Source organism: Callorhinchus milii, unplaced genomic scaffold, assembly GCF_018977255.1.
Source record: "Callorhinchus milii isolate IMCB2004 unplaced genomic scaffold, IMCB_Cmil_1.0 Scaffold13, whole genome shotgun sequence".
Classification (NCBI taxonomy): domain Eukaryota; kingdom Metazoa; phylum Chordata; class Chondrichthyes; order Chimaeriformes; family Callorhinchidae; genus Callorhinchus; species Callorhinchus milii.
Window position 1 is genome coordinate 3,373,518 of NW_024704754.1, and position 18,463 is coordinate 3,391,980.

The 18,463-nt window shown below is 39.4% G+C and overlaps 1 protein-coding gene across 1 annotated transcript in view; it reads left to right on the forward strand.

The window, feature by feature from the left end:
* Positions 1 to 18,463, forward strand: part of LOC103183744 (follistatin-related protein 5) — a 108,777-nt gene that overhangs the window by 29,625 nt on the left and 60,689 nt on the right. Inside the window, exons 3-4 of the mRNA XM_007901388.2 lie at positions 15,839 to 16,029; positions 17,711 to 17,831. Of these exons, the coding sequence (XP_007899579.2) occupies positions 15,839 to 16,029; positions 17,711 to 17,831 (312 nt within the window). The remainder of the gene's footprint in view (positions 1 to 15,838; positions 16,030 to 17,710; positions 17,832 to 18,463) is intronic.

Sequence of the window (18,463 nt, forward strand, 5' to 3'; positions counted from 1 at the left end):
AAAATTGTTGGCCGTTTTTGCCTAGAAAATACATTGACTACACTTTACAGTAACTTCTGTGAAGTGCACTAAAATGTCCTCTTTGTGTGAAATACGCAATATCAAATTCAAGGATTATTTCACGTATTTCGTGTACGACTCACAGATATAGCTTTACTGACGGATAATTAAGGTTTTTTTTATTTCAGACAGTAGTAGTTTTATACGTAAATCAGGATTGTTAGTGAGAGAAGAAAGACGGGGCAGTGTTTACAGCATTCACTTCTATTAGAAACAGATGCCCACTGGTCAATGTCCTGACATATTAGAACCTTCTTGGCACATTTGCAAGACAATATAAAATTCTTCTTGCAGATGTAATGCATTTAAAGAGTCTGAAGCAATCCCGTTACTCTGTCTTAAGAATTAGCTTCTGAAATATTTGTTAAGCAGCAATTTAAAGGCCTGCAACCTTGCCCGTTGATGGTGCACGAATCAAATTGGTCGCTTTTCATTCTCATCTCGTCGACTCGGTGCTATACGAACAGTTTTGGAATAGTCTCCATCTCCTTGCTATTATTTAACAAATGTGGGGGGAAAAAAGCTCTGGCATTTACAAATTTCTGAATGGTGAAAACTGTTCTGAGGTTTGAGACCGGCATCTAACAATGCAACATGACTGATGTTCTGAATTCCACATTTTCCTTTCTACCCTTCCATGTTATTGTGGGTCAGCTTTAAGTATTTTGTTTTGGCGCTTTTCATTTTTTTTTGAGTTCCAGAAGGACAAAGACCGTATTGAAGACCGACATCAAAGGGCACTAGTTCAAAGCAATTTGTCCCCTGGCAGCTCAACAGTTGTTGACTACTGATAAGCTTTCACTGCTGTATTCCTTTAGAAACTAAATTAGCACAAAGGAGACTTAAAAATGAAATAAAATGGATTCTGAAAGTGTCCTCTGATCACTTGTCGATCCGGAATCTGAAATCCTCGATACGACGCAGCACATTTGACACAGTTCTGCCACATTTATGGCGTGAGGTCTGCTGTGGACTCTATAACGTTCAAGAGAGAAGTGGATAGATATTTGAGGAGGACGAATTTGCAAGGCTATGGGGAGAGAGATTAATTTGGATAGCTCCTTCAAAGAGCCGGCATGGGTACCACGGGCCGAATGGCCTCTTTCTGTGATGTACAGTTATATGATTCTATGATTCGTGCTACACGTGGAGTCCTGTGGAGTCCTGTAGCTCAGTGGTTAGAGCACACGCTTTGCAAGTGAGAGACCTGAGTTCATTCCCAGGCAGAGGGCGAAACCTTGGGCAAGTTTCCTTACTCCACACAGAGCCTAATAATAATCCCTCCAAAACCCAAAAACAATAATAAATTGGTCATTTTCAATCTACGACTGTTTGTGGGACATTGCTGTGCGCAATTGGCTGCCGCGTTCGCCCACAAATATACAGTCAATTCACTTTACAGTGTGTTCTGTGAAGCGCTTTGGGACGTCCTCCCGACGTAAAAAGCGCTATATCAAATGCAAGGATTATTATTATTATTATTATTATTACACCTGACCTCCAGCACGTCTGGCTAGCTGGCTTTCCACGCTACAAAATGGCCGACTCTCAGGTTGCTGGAGGTGTCATTTCCTGCAGGCTACAGACCAAAAACTTTACTCCCTGTCTGCTGAGAAGTTGCGCTATGTGCACGTTACACTACTAACGTCACTTCCTGCTCAATGTGCAGGACGCACCATCGATGTCGCATCACAAGGGAAGTGCGCAGCGCACAGGACGTGATGCCAGCGGTGACCTGACGATCTGGAACTCAGCCATTTATGTGTGAGAAATGTGTGAGATTCATCCATGTTTGTGTGAGATATAGATAACTTTACAAGCTGAGGAATCACACACTAAACAGAACTGAACAGTTACAACTCTACGAAATAATAACTATTTCTTGATTCATCTCACCCTTTTCCTCTTGCTCTTTTCAGTGGTATCTGTACCGCGAGCCTTAGTCCTTTATCTGGATTTTTCAATTTTAATAAAAATATTAGTCTTGAAAAGTGCGGTTATGTTCAGTACTCTCACAACTGGTACCATCTACGATTGTACTTGTTCTTCTGTTGCATTTTTCTTCCACCGTCTCACTGCACTGAATTTTTTTCTTATCTTCTCTCATACATTGTGCCCTCCCTTACCCACTTCTCTCTGGAAAGTTATAGAATCCATAGCCTTCACCCCCTTTGTTAGCCTTCAGATTGAACTCGAAGACCTTCCTTTTGAACCATGCTAGGGTCACTTTCCCAGTCTCTCCAGCTCGGTGCCTCTGTTGAATGCTCTGAGATGCTGCCCCATGTGAAGGGCGGTATATAAATGCAAGTTGTTGTAGTTATCTGTCACTTTTAAGTGTCCGTCTGCCTTAATTCAGACACTTTCTCCTCTGGGTAAGAAGGTTATGGGTTCAAGTCCTCCAGTGGGGGACTTTATATTCACATTTTTAATTATAATCCTTGCATTTGCTACAGTGCCTTACACATCGTTGAGATAATAGTAATAATAAAAATAATAATAATAATAATCCTTGCATTTGATATAGCGCTTTTCACGTCGGGAGGACGTCCCAAAGCGTTTCACAGAACATACTGTAAAGTGAATTGACTGTATATTTGTGGGCGAATGCGGCAGCCAATTGCGCACAGCAATGTCCCACAAACAGTCGTGGATTGAAAATGACCAATTTATTATTGTTTTTGGTTTTGGAGGGATTATTATTAGGCGCTGTGTGGAGTAAGGAAACTTGCCCAAGGTTTCGCCCTCTGCCTGGGATTGAACTCAGGTCTCTCACTTGCAAAGCGAGTGCTCTAACCACTGAGCTACAGGACTCCACGTCTTAAAGCTCTTCACACTTCACTTCTACCAACTGAGCCAGGATTTAAGATCATAGTCTAGTCTGCCATGTCAGCGCAGTGCCCAGAAGATACCATCAATGTGCTTTTTTCCCCCCACTTTATTTTATGAGAGCTTTCTGAAGCTTTTCCTCTTCAACCATGTTTGGCAACAGAATGTTAGCAGCGAGCCCACCCTATACGGTTTCTATGTAATGCTTTCTCTGTGAAACTTGACTCATGGACTGATCTTTTTGCCTGAATTTGAGGTTGATTTGTTGCTCCTTTGTGTTGCTTTTCCATTCAAACGGTCTTGGCTCTCTCACACACACTCTGCAGTACTCACGTTACTGAGAATATCAAGGAAAATTAGATTGACCAAAGAAGTTCAAGAAGTAATCAAGGTTCCGACAGACACAATACGAAACAAATTTACATTTATATAGCGCATTCACATTAGAAGGATGTCTCCAAAACGCATTACAGATGTAATAAAATCGATTATATTGGATCCTCAAATTCCATTCAAGACTGACTCTGACCTCATGTCTCTGGGGAGTTTTGATTGGCAAGAGATGCCAACAAAACACACAGTCACTATACTTTACAGTATATCCTGTGAAGCACTTTGAGATGGCCACTTGACATCTGTATTAAATGGAAGGATTATTGTTGTTATGAGAGAAGTATAGATCTTGGGAATAGAAGAATTTGGGGGCCACTATGCTATTCTGTTACTTTGTCAAATAATAGCATACAGTTTTGAAGCCATTTGATATCCAGAAATCATTAGAAGGTCATTAACATTTATTAAGTTAAAAAGCTCTTAAAATAAATGCATTTGGGTCAAATCTTTCAGAATAGACCATCCACTAATCTGCCATCTGTGACAACAGTATCAAAAGGTTGCCTGATCCACACAGTATTCTGATGTCTATGGAGATCAAATCTTTTCTCAGCATGGTTCAGTAATAATCCATCTTCTACCAGCATTGGGATCGCAGTGAATGTCAGGAAATCCCATAACACTCTTAATTTCTTGTGAGTCCAGTTGACATCTTCACAGAAGCACAATTTCAAGGCCAAGTGTCACACATTGCTGGTAATCCCCATCATTAGCTTAGTCATAGCTCATCAGAATACTGGACATGTTTGGAGCAAATAAAGTGTCCTGTGAAAATCGCACTGGTCTCCCAAATGACGATAAGATTTCCATCTTTTGCTCTTTATTTTGTTTCTTTATTTTATTTCGCTTAGACATCTACTATTTCCTTTCACAGTAAAGTGTATTTTGCGGTTTGGTGCACTGTTTTCCATGTTCTGCGTCAGGTGAATTCACCTAAGTATTCGACATATGTTCAGAGCATTTGACAGAGCATTTAAGAAAGGAGCTCATTACTAAGGAAGATATCACAAAGGAGAGAATGGACCAGATCTAAAAGATGATTTAAGCGTGTGTTTTTGATCCACAATGATAAATGTTATTTCCCTTCTTGAGTTTAGTCCGAACCTTTTTTTTAACCTGCGAAATAATGGAGGAATGATTCCCCCACTCCCCCCAATGAATATAGTAAAATAATTCAGTGTCACACAAACAATAACATTGTTTTAATAAAATCACAGCAACCTCCTTAACCACATTAGTAAATGGAGACAAAAAATGTATTAATCATCCCAGCCATAAAAATGCACCCTTTTTTTTTAGTAGCATTGAGTTGATTATCCCTTTCCATTCAGTGAAAGTTTTACCTTTGATTTCCTGGTCTGACTCCAGATTAGGATTGACAAAACAGCTTCTATGAGAGATGATCCTGTCCAACTTCAGGTTTTAATTTTCAACTGGGTGAAAAATTGGCCTGTGGGCAGAGAGAGATTGAGAAAGAGAAAATATTGTAGAATGAAAAAGATAATGTCTATTCTGTTGGCGTTGCTTTGTTAGTGATGGATGCATGTAGGGAATAATGATAGCAATGGCATTATTTACTCTTTATTTTTAATGAGTCAACCAATAGTATGCTATTATCTTGGCAAAAATCTTTCAAGGTGAACGCCCTTCTAATAAAAGGGGAAATCAATTTTGATGTATATTTTATTCGAGATTTTCTATATGCTTATTTAAAAAAAAACAGCTCTTCTGCTTGTGAGATTCAAACAATTACAATACAATAGCAGCGTTTCCCTGCATCATTGAAAAATGCCAGTAAATGCCGGTATCGGCCTTGTCATTACATCTCGCTGGAGATTCCACCTTGCCGGTGTTTTACAGAGTAATCTTCAACTTCCTTTTGTGATGATTGTCAGTTTTGCTATTATTGCGGTCAGGCTAGTGGGTCTGTAATTGTTAGGTTTAGTTTTGTTGCTTTTCCTGAATACAGCAGTAACCTCACTTGTTTCCACCCCATTGGAACTTATAATAAATAATCCACGCATTTGATACAGCGTCTTATCGCTTCTTTGAGACGTTCTCAAAGCGCTTCACAGAATGTAGTGTAAAGTGAATTGACTGTATATTTTGTGGGAGAAGCATCCCCTGTCTTGATTGACTCCTTCTGTCGGGTGCTGAATAAATCTTGTGCCTCGTCTCTGCCATCCTTCCCAGGCACGAAAGTCGTTATATCAAATGCAAGAATTATGAGTAGTATTTTTATAAATATTTGTTGATTTTAAGCTCCTTGAGCCTTTCCTTGCAGGAGCTTAGGTAATAACATCCAAATTTATGGATAAGTCTAAATTAGGAAGTGTTGTTAACATTGACGAATAGTGGATGGATACGTGCAGATACTGGTAAGTTGCAAAGTGGGTTGATTTGTGGAAAGTAATAATAATACAACATAATAAATACTTTCCTTTGGTATAACGCCTTTCAGGTCAGGCGGATGACTCCAAGCACTTCACAGGATATACTGTAAAGCGTAGTGACTGTGTTTTGTTGGCAAATAATGCAACACGCCCACATCACCGAATGGAGTCCTGATGTGGGGTTTGAACCTATAACCTTTTAGCACAGACGTGAAAGTGATATCTACTGAACCAGGCTGAGGCATCACACTTCTTTGGGAGAGGAGAGAAGAAAATTGGATATACAATACAAAATACAATGCCAAATTACATTTGGATCGTGCCTTTCATGTCGGGAGGATGTCCCAAGGCACTGGACAGTCAGGGATTTGGACCCGAGGAAGGGTGGGAGGGTTGGGGTAAGGGAGGGTGGAGGGCAGGGAGGATAGGAGGTTGACTGAAGGCACGGTTGAAGAGGAGGGTCTTAAGATGTGCCTTGAAGGAAGCAAGAGAGAGAGAGTGAGGCAAAGCTAATGTGGTTTGGAGTTCCAAAGATTGGAGGCAGAGAGGCTGACGGCTTGATCGCCGATGGTGGGACGGGCTGGGAGAGGGCGTGCAGCTGGCCGGAGCCTGCTGAGCAGAGGAAGCGGACAGGTTGATAAGGGATATGAGGCAGAGGTAAGTGCATGTGTGTATTGAGGGGGAATGACAAATTAGGATTCATTCCAGATATGACGTGAGCTGTCTGCTCACAACCAATTGCTAGAAATAGCTTTAAAAAGGTTTTCACAGTTATATAACTATCAACGAAACTGTAGTTGGTGCAATAGCTCATCTCGTTAATATATACATTTTCAAATACGTTCTATCTAGGCTAATAAAAGGGTGCTATAACTTTTAACTTTAGAATGGCCTCTGGAACACTTTTATGCACATAAATGGTATTTCCCAAATGGATTCAATGTAGAAAATAACATTTTTTTTTCTGTTAAGTGGTCTGATAGTGCTGTTGTTAAAGTAATGGGTGTCTCATTTTCCACTTCCACTCCTTCGAGATTGTAAATCATTTAATCGAAATGATTTTGGGGTCTTGAACCAAATTTCTTTTTTTTCTCCTAAAATAGGATGACTGATTTATGATTAATCCATATCCCTCTTGAAATGAAGGACTGGAACCACAGTGGAATTAATACAGGCTATTCACTGTGGATGAATTATCCATTTGTTATAGTCCTCATAGAGATTAAAAAGGTTTGAAGTGCAGGAATGTAAACAGGAAAGGATACAATGTGTGTGTGTGTGACTCCTAGGATGGTCCTAGCTGGACAAGCAGCGGGAAAGTTTGCACACAGCGATATCAATGGCGAGCTATGTGGTTTTAGCTGGTTAGACTCCAGCAGTTACCCCAACGCACATTCTGGTGTCCCCAAGCCTTGGCTCCTGCCAACCTGCACCTAATACTTTCTGAATTAGGTAAGCAGGATGTGTCCCTCCGGGGAGAGGGAGCACATTCCATTCCAACCATCTATCTCTGGGATTTCCATGTGTAGGTGGGATGCATGGAATTCTCAGATTGGTTTGGATACTCTTAAGCAACGGTGGTGGATTTCCGCAGGTGAACAGAAGTGTGTGGGATAAGGAAACTTGCCCATTGTTTGGCCCTGCCTGGGATTTGCAGCAAGGTCCTCTCGCTTGCGAGGTGAGTGCTCTAACCACTGAGCTACAGGACTCCACTACAGGAATGGTAAAACAGCATTCATCCTACAGGTTTTGCTGGTAACACCAGCAGGTCGGTTGCTGATTCCAGCTTGAATTCTGATCATTGGAAATCCAAATGCTAAATTGGTTCTTTTTGACGGTGTGTTCAGTTTTCTCTGGATCTTCAACCGTGGTTCAATGGTGCAGTGTCCCACATGATGCAAAGTACCACATGGGACTGAGCAGTGATTCCACAAGTTGGCAGATACAAGCTGGAGGACCTTTCAAGATGTCCTGTGTGATGTGGATACTTTCAGACAAGGAGGATCCCAAGTTTGGTCTATGGTTTGGTTTAAATCAACTGCTTACAACCAGGTAATATTGGGTCCTTCAGTACCACAAAGCCCTAAGGGATGAAGGTGGAAAATTAATCACTAGTAGATTGGAAACTACGGGTTTAAAATCCAAAGAATATGGGAACGAACCTTTCAATCATAGCCATCCCAATTTTTAATTTGAAGGTAAGTTGACCTTGTGTCCTGACACTAACCTTGTGTTAGCTTTATCTCAAATCGTATTTGGCTTTTTGGGAGAAAGTGTCATATCTGATTTGGGGTTGAGTTTAAATTGGATTGGAGTGATCGGTTTTGTATCAGCTGATCTGTGCCACCACACACCATTCACGAGTTATCAAGGATTTTGAAACTCGTCTAAGTGAATTTGCTCATTGTTAATACATTGTGCTACCGTGGCAGGTCAAAGTAAAATATTACTGTGGGATGCTGATGTGATTATTTGGTGAGGAGAGAGAGAGCCACACAGATTATGCCACAGACTGTATAATTAACTGGATTGTTTTTAGATTGCTATCACACCTTGTGGAACCTCACTGGTTTAGAAATGTTTGAAAACATTGTGTGACAATATTTTGGAGAATCCTGTAACAATCCATTGTCAGCAACTCATTGCAGGTAATGTCATACAAACGGATAGGACACTAATTGAATCTGTGATTCAATTGCAGATAGGCTTTATGTGTGAGATTTCAACTGCACTCAAGAAACTGTGAATAAAACAATCTCGCACATCGCAGCTCATTTATTTATTCGTAAATATCTTCGGGACTACCTTCCTTGGTCCTGTTAGTGTTGATGCGATGTTTTATTGTGACTTTGATAGCAAATCAGTAGAAGGATTGAGATTGAACTGATTGCAATAACAAGGTTCCAATAATAATAATAATAATAGTAATCCTTGCATTTGATAGAGCACCTTATCATGTCTTCAAGATGTCTCAAAGCGCTTCACAGAAAATACTGTAAAGTGTGGTGACTGTGTCTCTTGTGGGCGAAACGCGGCAGCTAATTGCGCACAGCAGCGTCCCACAAACGGTCGCGAATTAAGCGACCAAATTATTTTTATTTATTTTGAAACCATTATGAGGTCCATGGTTTTTCATTTACTTTATTATCATTCCATTTGCACTTGTTGTTATTTCACGCAAAGAAATAAGTGGGTAACAAGGTTCTTGAGCAATCTGTATACACCTTACACTTTCAGATAGTCTTTCGTACTCCGCTGCTAAACAACAAAGTCTGCAGACTGACCTTATCTTGTCTTGTGGGTCAGTTTATCGGGCTTAACAATGTAGTTTGAATTGAAAATACATTTTTCAAAGTATCTCAGAGATTGGATGTTTCTTCATCTTGAACCTGACAGTTATAATCAAGTTCTCCCTGCCTGGATATTTCCATTTGAAATGTAGGGCAATTCACTGACTTGTCAACCCTTATTCAAGGACTACACACGGGTGTAGTTTTCAATTCTGGTGCAGATCACTGAGCAACAGTACAACGATAAATAAAGCACCAAGGGTTGCATGAATGTAAAAACTAACAGATGTTTCCAGGTAATATGTCATTTTAAAATATTTTACGGTAACCTGTACTTAAAGGTATTTATTACGATTGCATTTAACCTTTAGAGTGCTGGCAAATCTACAGAGACTTCCGTGGACCAAAGCTTTTATGAAAAAGGAACTTTTGCAATCAATGAAAGTTGATGATAATAGTAATAATCCTTGAATTTGATACAGCGCTTTATCATGTCTTCAATATGTTGCAAAGTGCTTCACAGAATATACTGTAAAGTGAATTGACTGTATATTTTGTGGGCGAAATCCGGCAGCCAATTGTGCACAGCGACCGACAGATCTCGATGAGAATGTGTTTGGCAAACCTGTGTTTGTTTGGAGTGGAACAACGGCAGGAGAGGAGAGACCCAGCATTGTTATCACAAAACCACAAAATCACATTCCAGGCAGAGGGCGAAACCTTGGGCAAGTTTCCTTACTCCACACAGAGCCTAATAATAATCCCTCCAAAACCAAAAACAATAATAAAAATTGGTCATTTTCAATCCATGACTGTTTGTGGGACATTGCTGTGCGCAATTGGCTGCCGTGTTCGCCCACAAAATATACAGTCAATTCACTTTACAGTATATTCTGTGAAGCGCTTTGGGACGTCCTCACGACGTGAAAAGCGCTATATCAAATGCAAGGATTATTATTATTATTATTATAAAACTGCTCGCACAAGTTTTGTGAGGCTGTTTTTATTGAAATATTGCAATAAGTTAAACAAGACTGAATAGTTAAACAACTATAACCCAATAAATAGGTAGAAAAACACATTCCAAAATCACTTTGATGTGATTTACATGTGTGTGCATGCTTAGTGTGCATGATTACTTTATATTAGATGTGCTGGCTAGAGCGCAAATTGCTGTATCAATTGGATATAAAAATATGAGCCGTAGTTGCCTCTGTCTCAGGTCTCTGAACAATGTGATTACAGTAATTGCACTGAGATGCTTCTGTGAATGTCAGACACCAGCTGCTATTTTGAAGATAACTGAACCGTACTGGTAACAGAAAATGGACAGACTTGTCAACAAATGGATTTGTATACTTGTTTATTTATTAAAGCACAAATAATATTATTCTTTTCAGCAATTTACTGAGATTGCTTTCAACCGCAAGAAGGATAATAGCATTTGAAAAGTTCATCTAACTATGAAGAATCGATAGTAAAAACGGTAATGAGGACTGCAGATTGCTTAAGAGAGTAAAATAAATGAGTGAAATTAAACGTCGTATCATTTTCATCATCATGGGAGTCAGTAATGCATTAAATGCACAATGTTTGCAATTACATTTGTATAGCGCCTTTCACGTCGGGAGGAATCCACAATGTTTGCAATTTACATTACTGTGATGTGCATTTGCAACTATAAAATACTATTTTGCCAAACACATTTGTTTGGAAAATGGTGCTCCTTTAAAAAGTCGAATTTATCTTTATATTTTATTACTCACAAGTTTTTTTTTGTGTCATGAACATGGATGATGGAACATATCACTTAAAATGCATGAGCATCTAAGTAAAGTGACCTTTTACCAGGTTTATCAACAGAGGTGCACAACGACACAAGATGGTATAACACTGTGAGTCATAGAATGTCTATAAAATAAACTTCTACATTGTTGAAAGATGCTTTAAACTTGAATGAAAAGCATCTAACGCCGTGTGGGATGTGGCTAATATTCTGACTTGTTTTCTGTTTGTGACCATGTGTGTTCAAGTGTAAAATATATTTTAAAACAGAAGTATGCGCCTTAGCTCCCAGCTGGCTCATTGAATTTAACCAGTGAGCAACTGAACCATGGCTCCAGTTGTTATTTGAGTTCGCTGAACTCAGCTGAGTGACACTGGTGCCATATAATTGGGTGTCAATCCTGATTAGGCAGAGAAAATGAGCAAGGATTCTACTCTCTTATTACTATTCAGTGGCCAATCGGGCATGGCTGAAATGTTCCTTTACAACTTTTTTGGGGGGTGTTCAGCCGGGTATCTGACACATGCAGAAACCCATCACCAGGTTTAAGATTATCCAAACCCAGCTGAGATTTCCATGCGTCCCACGGTGCAGAGATAGAACGTTGGAATGGCATGTTCTCTCTCTCCCTGGAGGGAACGCATCCCGCTTACCTAATTTTGGAAAGTATTAGGCGCAGGTTGGCAAGAGCCAAGCTTGGGGACCTCAAGAAACAGTTATTATTATTATTATTATCATTATTATTCCCTTTCTCCTGGGTGAATGAGACCTGGCTTTGTCACTATATCAGTAAACACCAACATTTCCCATCTAGATGACATTTTATCCCTTTTCTTCAGGGCTGCAGGGCGAAACATTGGACAAGTTTCCTCACTCCACACACCTCTGTTTACCTAGCAGTGAGTAGGAACCTGGTTGTTAGTCGATTGGCGGATCACTTTTCCGGGGTAATAATCCCTTCAAATAAAAATAATACTAACATGGTCACTCAATCCACGACTGTTTGTGGGGACGCTGCTGTCCGCAATTGGCTGCCGAGTTTCGCCCACAAAATATACAGTCAATTCACTTTACAGTATTTTCTGTGAAGCGCTTTGAGACGTCTTGAAAACATGATAAGGCGCTGTATCAAATGCAAGGATTATTATTATTATCACATGTTTTATCGGTGACAACAATCCCCTGTATTTCTATCTGAACTTATATCAAACCGAGGACAGACTTTGCAGTGACAAGTGCCAACACCTTCTGCTGAAAAGAACCTGGTCGGATGCAGTCTTCAAAACACTAATTTTAAATGCTTGTACCCGCAGATAGGTTTCATTTTTTAATGACTTCCTTCATAACTACTCCTCGTCAGTATCTGTCCAGAGCACATTGTAAATTCAGTTATGTCAGGGTCTGCCATGCACTTAATTCACTAAATGTGGGGAAAGTATTGGAACCTGTTATGATAATGATAACAGCCAGTGGCAGAGCAACAGTAATCATTTTCTTCACACCCTTAAACAAGCTTAAATGGTACCTAGAGAACAACTTGGGAAGTGCAGCCGTGTAGTGTTACAGTGGACATTTTGTTTTTGTGGGCAAAGATTACAAACAATGTAGAGCCTGGAAACAGGCCACTCAGCCCAACCAGTCCCGAGACTGTTTGTACTCCACACGAGTTTAAGCGCTCTGGGACTCTACCCCGTCTGAAGGGCGGTATATAAATGTAAGTTGTTGTTGAGTCTTCACCCACTCCTTACTCCCTCCCATACCCTTCTATTCCTCTCCTTCATGTAAGGTCTAGTTTCCTCTTGAATGTATCCATACTAACTATTCAGCCACTGCTTCAGGCAGCGAGTTCCACAATCTCACTACACTCTGTGTGAAGAAGTTCCTCTTACATTCACTGTTGGATCCCCTAGTTGCTATCTTATATTTGTGTCTCCTGGTTACAGACTCCCAACCAGTGAAATAGCCTATCTGTTTAACCTTATTGAATCCTTTTATAATTTGAAACACTTCTTTTAGACATTCTTCACTAACAAAAAATGCCTAAACTAAGTCTATCCTGATAGTAGTAACTTACCAGCCCTGGTATCATCCTCGTAAGCCTATGCTGTACTTATTCCATCGCTGCTGTATCCTTCTGATGCTGTGGAGACCAGAATTGGACACAATACTCCAAATGTCTAACAAAAGTATTGAGAACATTACCTTCTTACTTTTATAGGTTTGCTTGTTATTGTAACCCTATAGCACTTATGATGTACACCTTAAAGTGGGGCTTGCGGGAATCCTGTGGTGTAGTGGTTAGAACACTCGCCTCGCAAGCGAGAGGACCCGGGTTTGATTCCCGGGCAGGGTGATACCTTAGGCAAGTAACCTTACTCCACAAGCTCTGTTTACTTCGGAGTAGAACCCGAATGTTAGTCGATTGACGGATCGCTTTCCGGGAGTAATAATCCCCTCAAAAAATAAAACAAATTGGTCACTCAATCCATGATTATTTATGGGACATTGCTGGTTATAGGGATTATTTTAAAGATAATAATAATAATAAAGATAATTGTTACAGTAGTGTTAAGTATGCAAATAACTGTCTCCTTTTCTCTCAAGCACTCATAACCCCACCCATAGCTCATTATGGTCAGATGATGAAATAGCAGAATATAATGCTTGATTTCACTCTCAGCATAGCACCAAAGAGGAGGAGATTAGTTTATGCAAAACCATCAAGCTTTGATTCCCTTAATTCAAATTAATTGACAAAGATTTTGTTAATTTTTCTCTGATCAAAGAAGGCTAAAAGTACATGCTAGATAATCATGGATAAATCAGGCAAACTAAGTAGTTACTAAGTAGTTAAATATAACATGGGAATAATCCATTAATATAAGTCAACTCGCATATGAAGTCAACTGAATGCCACTTTTAATTGATCAAGAATGAACAATTAAGGTTTTTCTAACCATGTATAGAAGGAAGTAATAGGAAAATCTTTCATTCCAGTTTGATTCTTCCACTTGATTCATGATATGGTTCCAATTAGTTGCACAGTAGATTGCAGGAGCACGTTTACCTTTTACACAGGCCATGGGTTTGAGGGAGATCTTTCCTTACGGAGAGTAAAGACTCGTAGGAATAAAAATAGGCATAAACTGGATGCAGGAGTAGAAGAATACAGTCATACTACCTTCATAAAAATAACCAATGTTTCATTCCCTTTGTGAATAAGTAATGAAAAGATGATTATTTTAGTGAAGAGCATACGACACACCCCACTGTGTGCAAATGGCTGCCGCGTTTCGCCCGCAAAAATACACAGTCACTACACTTTACAGTGTATTCTGTGAAGCGCTTTGAGACGTCTCGAAGACATAATAAGGCGCTATATCAAATGCAAGGATTAATATTATTATAATTGCAGGTTTTATATTTTACCAAATGCGTGACAGTTATTATGATAATGAATGCAAATGTATGCTGCAATTTGTCCTTCAGTTGATGTGTTTTTTTTATTCAATGGTGTACTGTTCTGTTCATCTTTGTTTTTCTTGCTCTGAAAGTGCTATTACAGGTTGCTGCGGCGAGATTTCCTCAATCTTGTGGTTTTAACTGAGATTGAACATGAAGGGTGTTCTTTTAAAAAAAATGGAAAATTGACTTTGCCATTTATAATGTGCTGGGAATTTCCTTAAAGATCCATTCTTCAAAGATATAGTCTCTCGAGCCCTTCTCAACATTTAGATGGAAATTGAAATAAAATGTCCATTTTATACTTGAACTGTTTTAGAGATATATATACTCTTATTCCTATGATGATACTCAATAAGCGTGTTTGAAGTCATTGGTTTCCTCCCTGATCCACGTTGACACAAACCACACACTAGAACAATAGGCAGTAATCCATCCTATTCTCTAACTCCAAACCACCACATTTCCCCCATTCCATGCTACTGAGTTTCTCTACTAGTCTTCCATGTTGCTCCTTATCAAAAGCCTCCTGTAAATCCAAATACACAACACCCATAGCATTGCCTTTATCTAGACTCTCAGTGCCTTTTGTAAAGAAGTTATTGAATTGGTCAAACCTGATACGCCCTTTACAAATCCATGCTGACTGTCCTGACTAACTCATGCCTACTTAAGTAATCACTAACCTGGTCCCTTATTATTGCCTCCAAAGGTTTACTCACAACTGAGGTGATCCTAAGACCTGCAGTTCCCTGGCTTATCCTTTGCATCCTGCTTGAACAGTGGCACCACCTTGGCCACTCTTCGGCAGTCTCCAAGGATATTTGGAAAATCACTGACGAGCCTCTACCTTCTCCTTATCAGATTTCCCTCAACATTTCGGGGTCCTGTGACTTCTCAGTTTTTAGTTCCCTTAACTTTTTAGCATGGCTTCCGTTTGGATCCTTAACCCCAAGTAATTGTTTCTTATTGCCTTCCTTTAATTCTACACCTCTCCTCAGTGAAAACGGAGGCAAATAACTCATTAAATAGCTCCGCTATCCTTTCATTCTCTACCACTAATTGACTGGTTTTGTTTCAAAGTGGCCCACTTGCTCCTAAGGTAACCTTTTATTTCTGCTATGTTTATAAGCAAAACTTCACTATTCCCTTCAATATTTGTTTTCATGTTCCCTCTTCGCCTTCTTATTTTTCCCCTTTGCCTCTTTTCTATATCTTTTGCATATTTTTAGAACCAAGTATCAATACCAAGCACCCCCAGGACAGAATTAAAAAGTAGTAGAATAAATCTGCTTTAACTTAATCTCAGAAAAAGGCCATTTCTGCATCAAAGCAATGTTTCTATTTCTCACATCAAACTTTCTTGCATTCCTCATGGAGTAAGATAACCAAGTCAGTCTATTCTATACTATATTGTGGCCTTGGTCCATTTGGAATCGGGTTGAGATCAGTTCAAATTTATTTCAAAGAGAGTTTTTATAGCCAGACAAGAAGAGTTCATCATTTCAGGAATCTGAGCTGGATTCAAACTCCATGTTCTCCCGGTAAAAGGATAGCATTCCTAACCCGCCACACCACCCAATGAAAATACATGAAAACATTTTTAAATGTCTCATCTTTTTTTGCAGGTGAAAGGTGTAATTTGGCGGACTACAGCAGATTGAAGAGTATGCTGTTGGACCTTGAGAGCCAGAGGTACTTCGAAGAAGGGAGTGTTCAGCAAAACACAATGTCCCTGAAGAGGCTTTTGGTGGGAAACATGTTCAAATACTTTGACGTAAATGAGGATGGCCTTGTTGACCACAGTGAATTGGGACAGGTGGGTGCCATGCTATGTATTTTGTTACTTTGAAATGGTTCCATTTTTTACTTTGAAATGAAAGTTGGACATTGATAATACACTACTAGATGGCATTCTCATCATACATATGCAGGATTCACATGCGAGACAACAAACTTCGCCAGTAATGCTTTCAATCACATCAATCTTTACTCAACCTAAATGTAGACAAACATACATATCAAAGTCTCAACTAAAGTAAAGTCAAATATAGTAATGACAGATCTTCTGAATGGCAATGAATCTTTAAGAGTTGACCTTAGGTTCAACAATGTCCTCATGAAATGATCTTTAAATGCATGAAGACATCAAGAAGGTTCTTCTGATGCTGGCTGCTATCGAGCTGGCTGCTTTGCTGTTTGTTATTCAATAGGAGTCAAAAGTGTTGCAACCAATTAGCTTAAGAAGTGTTATTGTGTAATGTCATTTTTTTTCTGACTCCTGTTTATTGTAATGCATTTATGCAGGCTTGCTCTCTGCCGCTCAGGTTTGCCCTTGTTATACTTAACCTCCTGAGACACTGGCTGGATTACTGTTTGGATTATACTGATGGCACACAATTAAGCATTCTGGCCTCATCAAACACTCAAACGTTTTTTTGGAGTCGGCTGGGTATCTGACACATGTAGAAACCCGCTACCACTCTTAGGAGTATCCAAACCAATCTGCGAATTCCATGCATCCCACCTGCACATGGAAATTCTCACGTAGTGGAATGGAATAAACATTCTCTCCCTGGAGGATGCATCTCATTTACTAACAATATCATCCCCTGAAGCAGCAACCACCCACCCACCACTCCCCTCCCACACACACAAACACACATTGCATTCGAGGCTGCAATCAACATACACAGTGAAGATGTCTGGCACTTAGACTACTTACAAATATTTTGCCTCCGCTTAATCAGGGCACTTTTCAGCCTAGAACAATCCTGAGAGTCATTCAGTGACATCTATCCACCTGCAAGTTCAATGATCTTGTACTCATGCATGAAAGAAAAGCTAGCACACGACAAGGTGAATAGACACGAAAAACAACATTTCCTTGTCAAATGCTCTCTGTGTTGCACTCTGTGCACCAAATGCACCATTAGGAGGAAAACATACTCATGTAAAGATACTGTGAAAATTAAATACCTAAGTTTAATATACAGTAATACTCGCAAATGTCTTGTCTTTATAAATCGTATGAACACCCAAGTTGTACGTTCACCTGAGTCCCATTTAGCTTCCTATCAAAACCACTTAGATTTCTTTGCACTACTCATATTAATTAACTTGTTATGCCACTCCCCTATCCTCCAATTACTCACGCACTTACCGGCTACATTGAATTAGGCATGCACAATGTAGATTATTGATTATATTGGATTTTATATGACATATATATTTATATTTCGCCCACAAAATATACAGTCACCTCACTTTACAGTATATTCTGTGAAGCACTTTGAGACGTCTCAAGAGGTGATGAGGCGCTATATCAAATGCAAAAAGTATTATTACTATATTATTAATAATATTATTGCCTGCAACTCAGACGTTGCGTAATTCATGTTATGTTAAATGTTATGGTCCCGATTGATACGACTTATGTGAGTTTTACTCTATATAAATAAATGAATAAAATATATTCAGATGATGTTTCACTCTTCCAGGTAATGATGCAGGATGCCCTTGATGATGATCTCTTCGACTGTAATCTGTTTGATCTTCTTCAGTACGACGATTACAACAACGACCAACTTCTGACACAAAAAGAACTATACACAGCATTCCGTAAGTCCTAACCAAAGATCGCTGGCTTGTAGTCTTGCGTTTCCGCACATCAAGATTATCACATCCATACTGAGCCGAATGATTTGAAACAACAATCCCACTTATGTAGCAGTTTGAATTTTAATAATAATAATTCTTGCATTTAGTATAACGCCCTTCCGGTCAGGAGGACGTCCCAAAGTGCTTCACAGAATATTTTGTAAAATGGAGTGACTGTGAGTTTGTGGGCGAATATGACAACCATTTCAGCCAGAGGCTTGTAATCATGTATGTTCACTGCTAGCCCACTCCTGATGTGCAAAGAGAAGCAAAGGAATTACGTGAGTCACATTAACTTGACCCACAAGCAGTAATTTGACCCAGTAATTTGACCCATTTTAATCACTAACTCATTTGAATTCATTTAATCATATAGCTGTGTTTTGCTCCGAAATTACTTCTTGCTTAACTCTACATTTAATCACGAGAAGATTGGACCCTTTTTTTAAAATGATCTATTGCCCAACTATCTTCTGCATTTTTGTTAAAAAAAACTTTTAATTGTGGATATTAGTACAATAAGCTAGCTAAAGCAGAAAACAAGCGCCAATTCTAAAATTTGCTAATTTATTTCAACAGAAATACTGTAACTT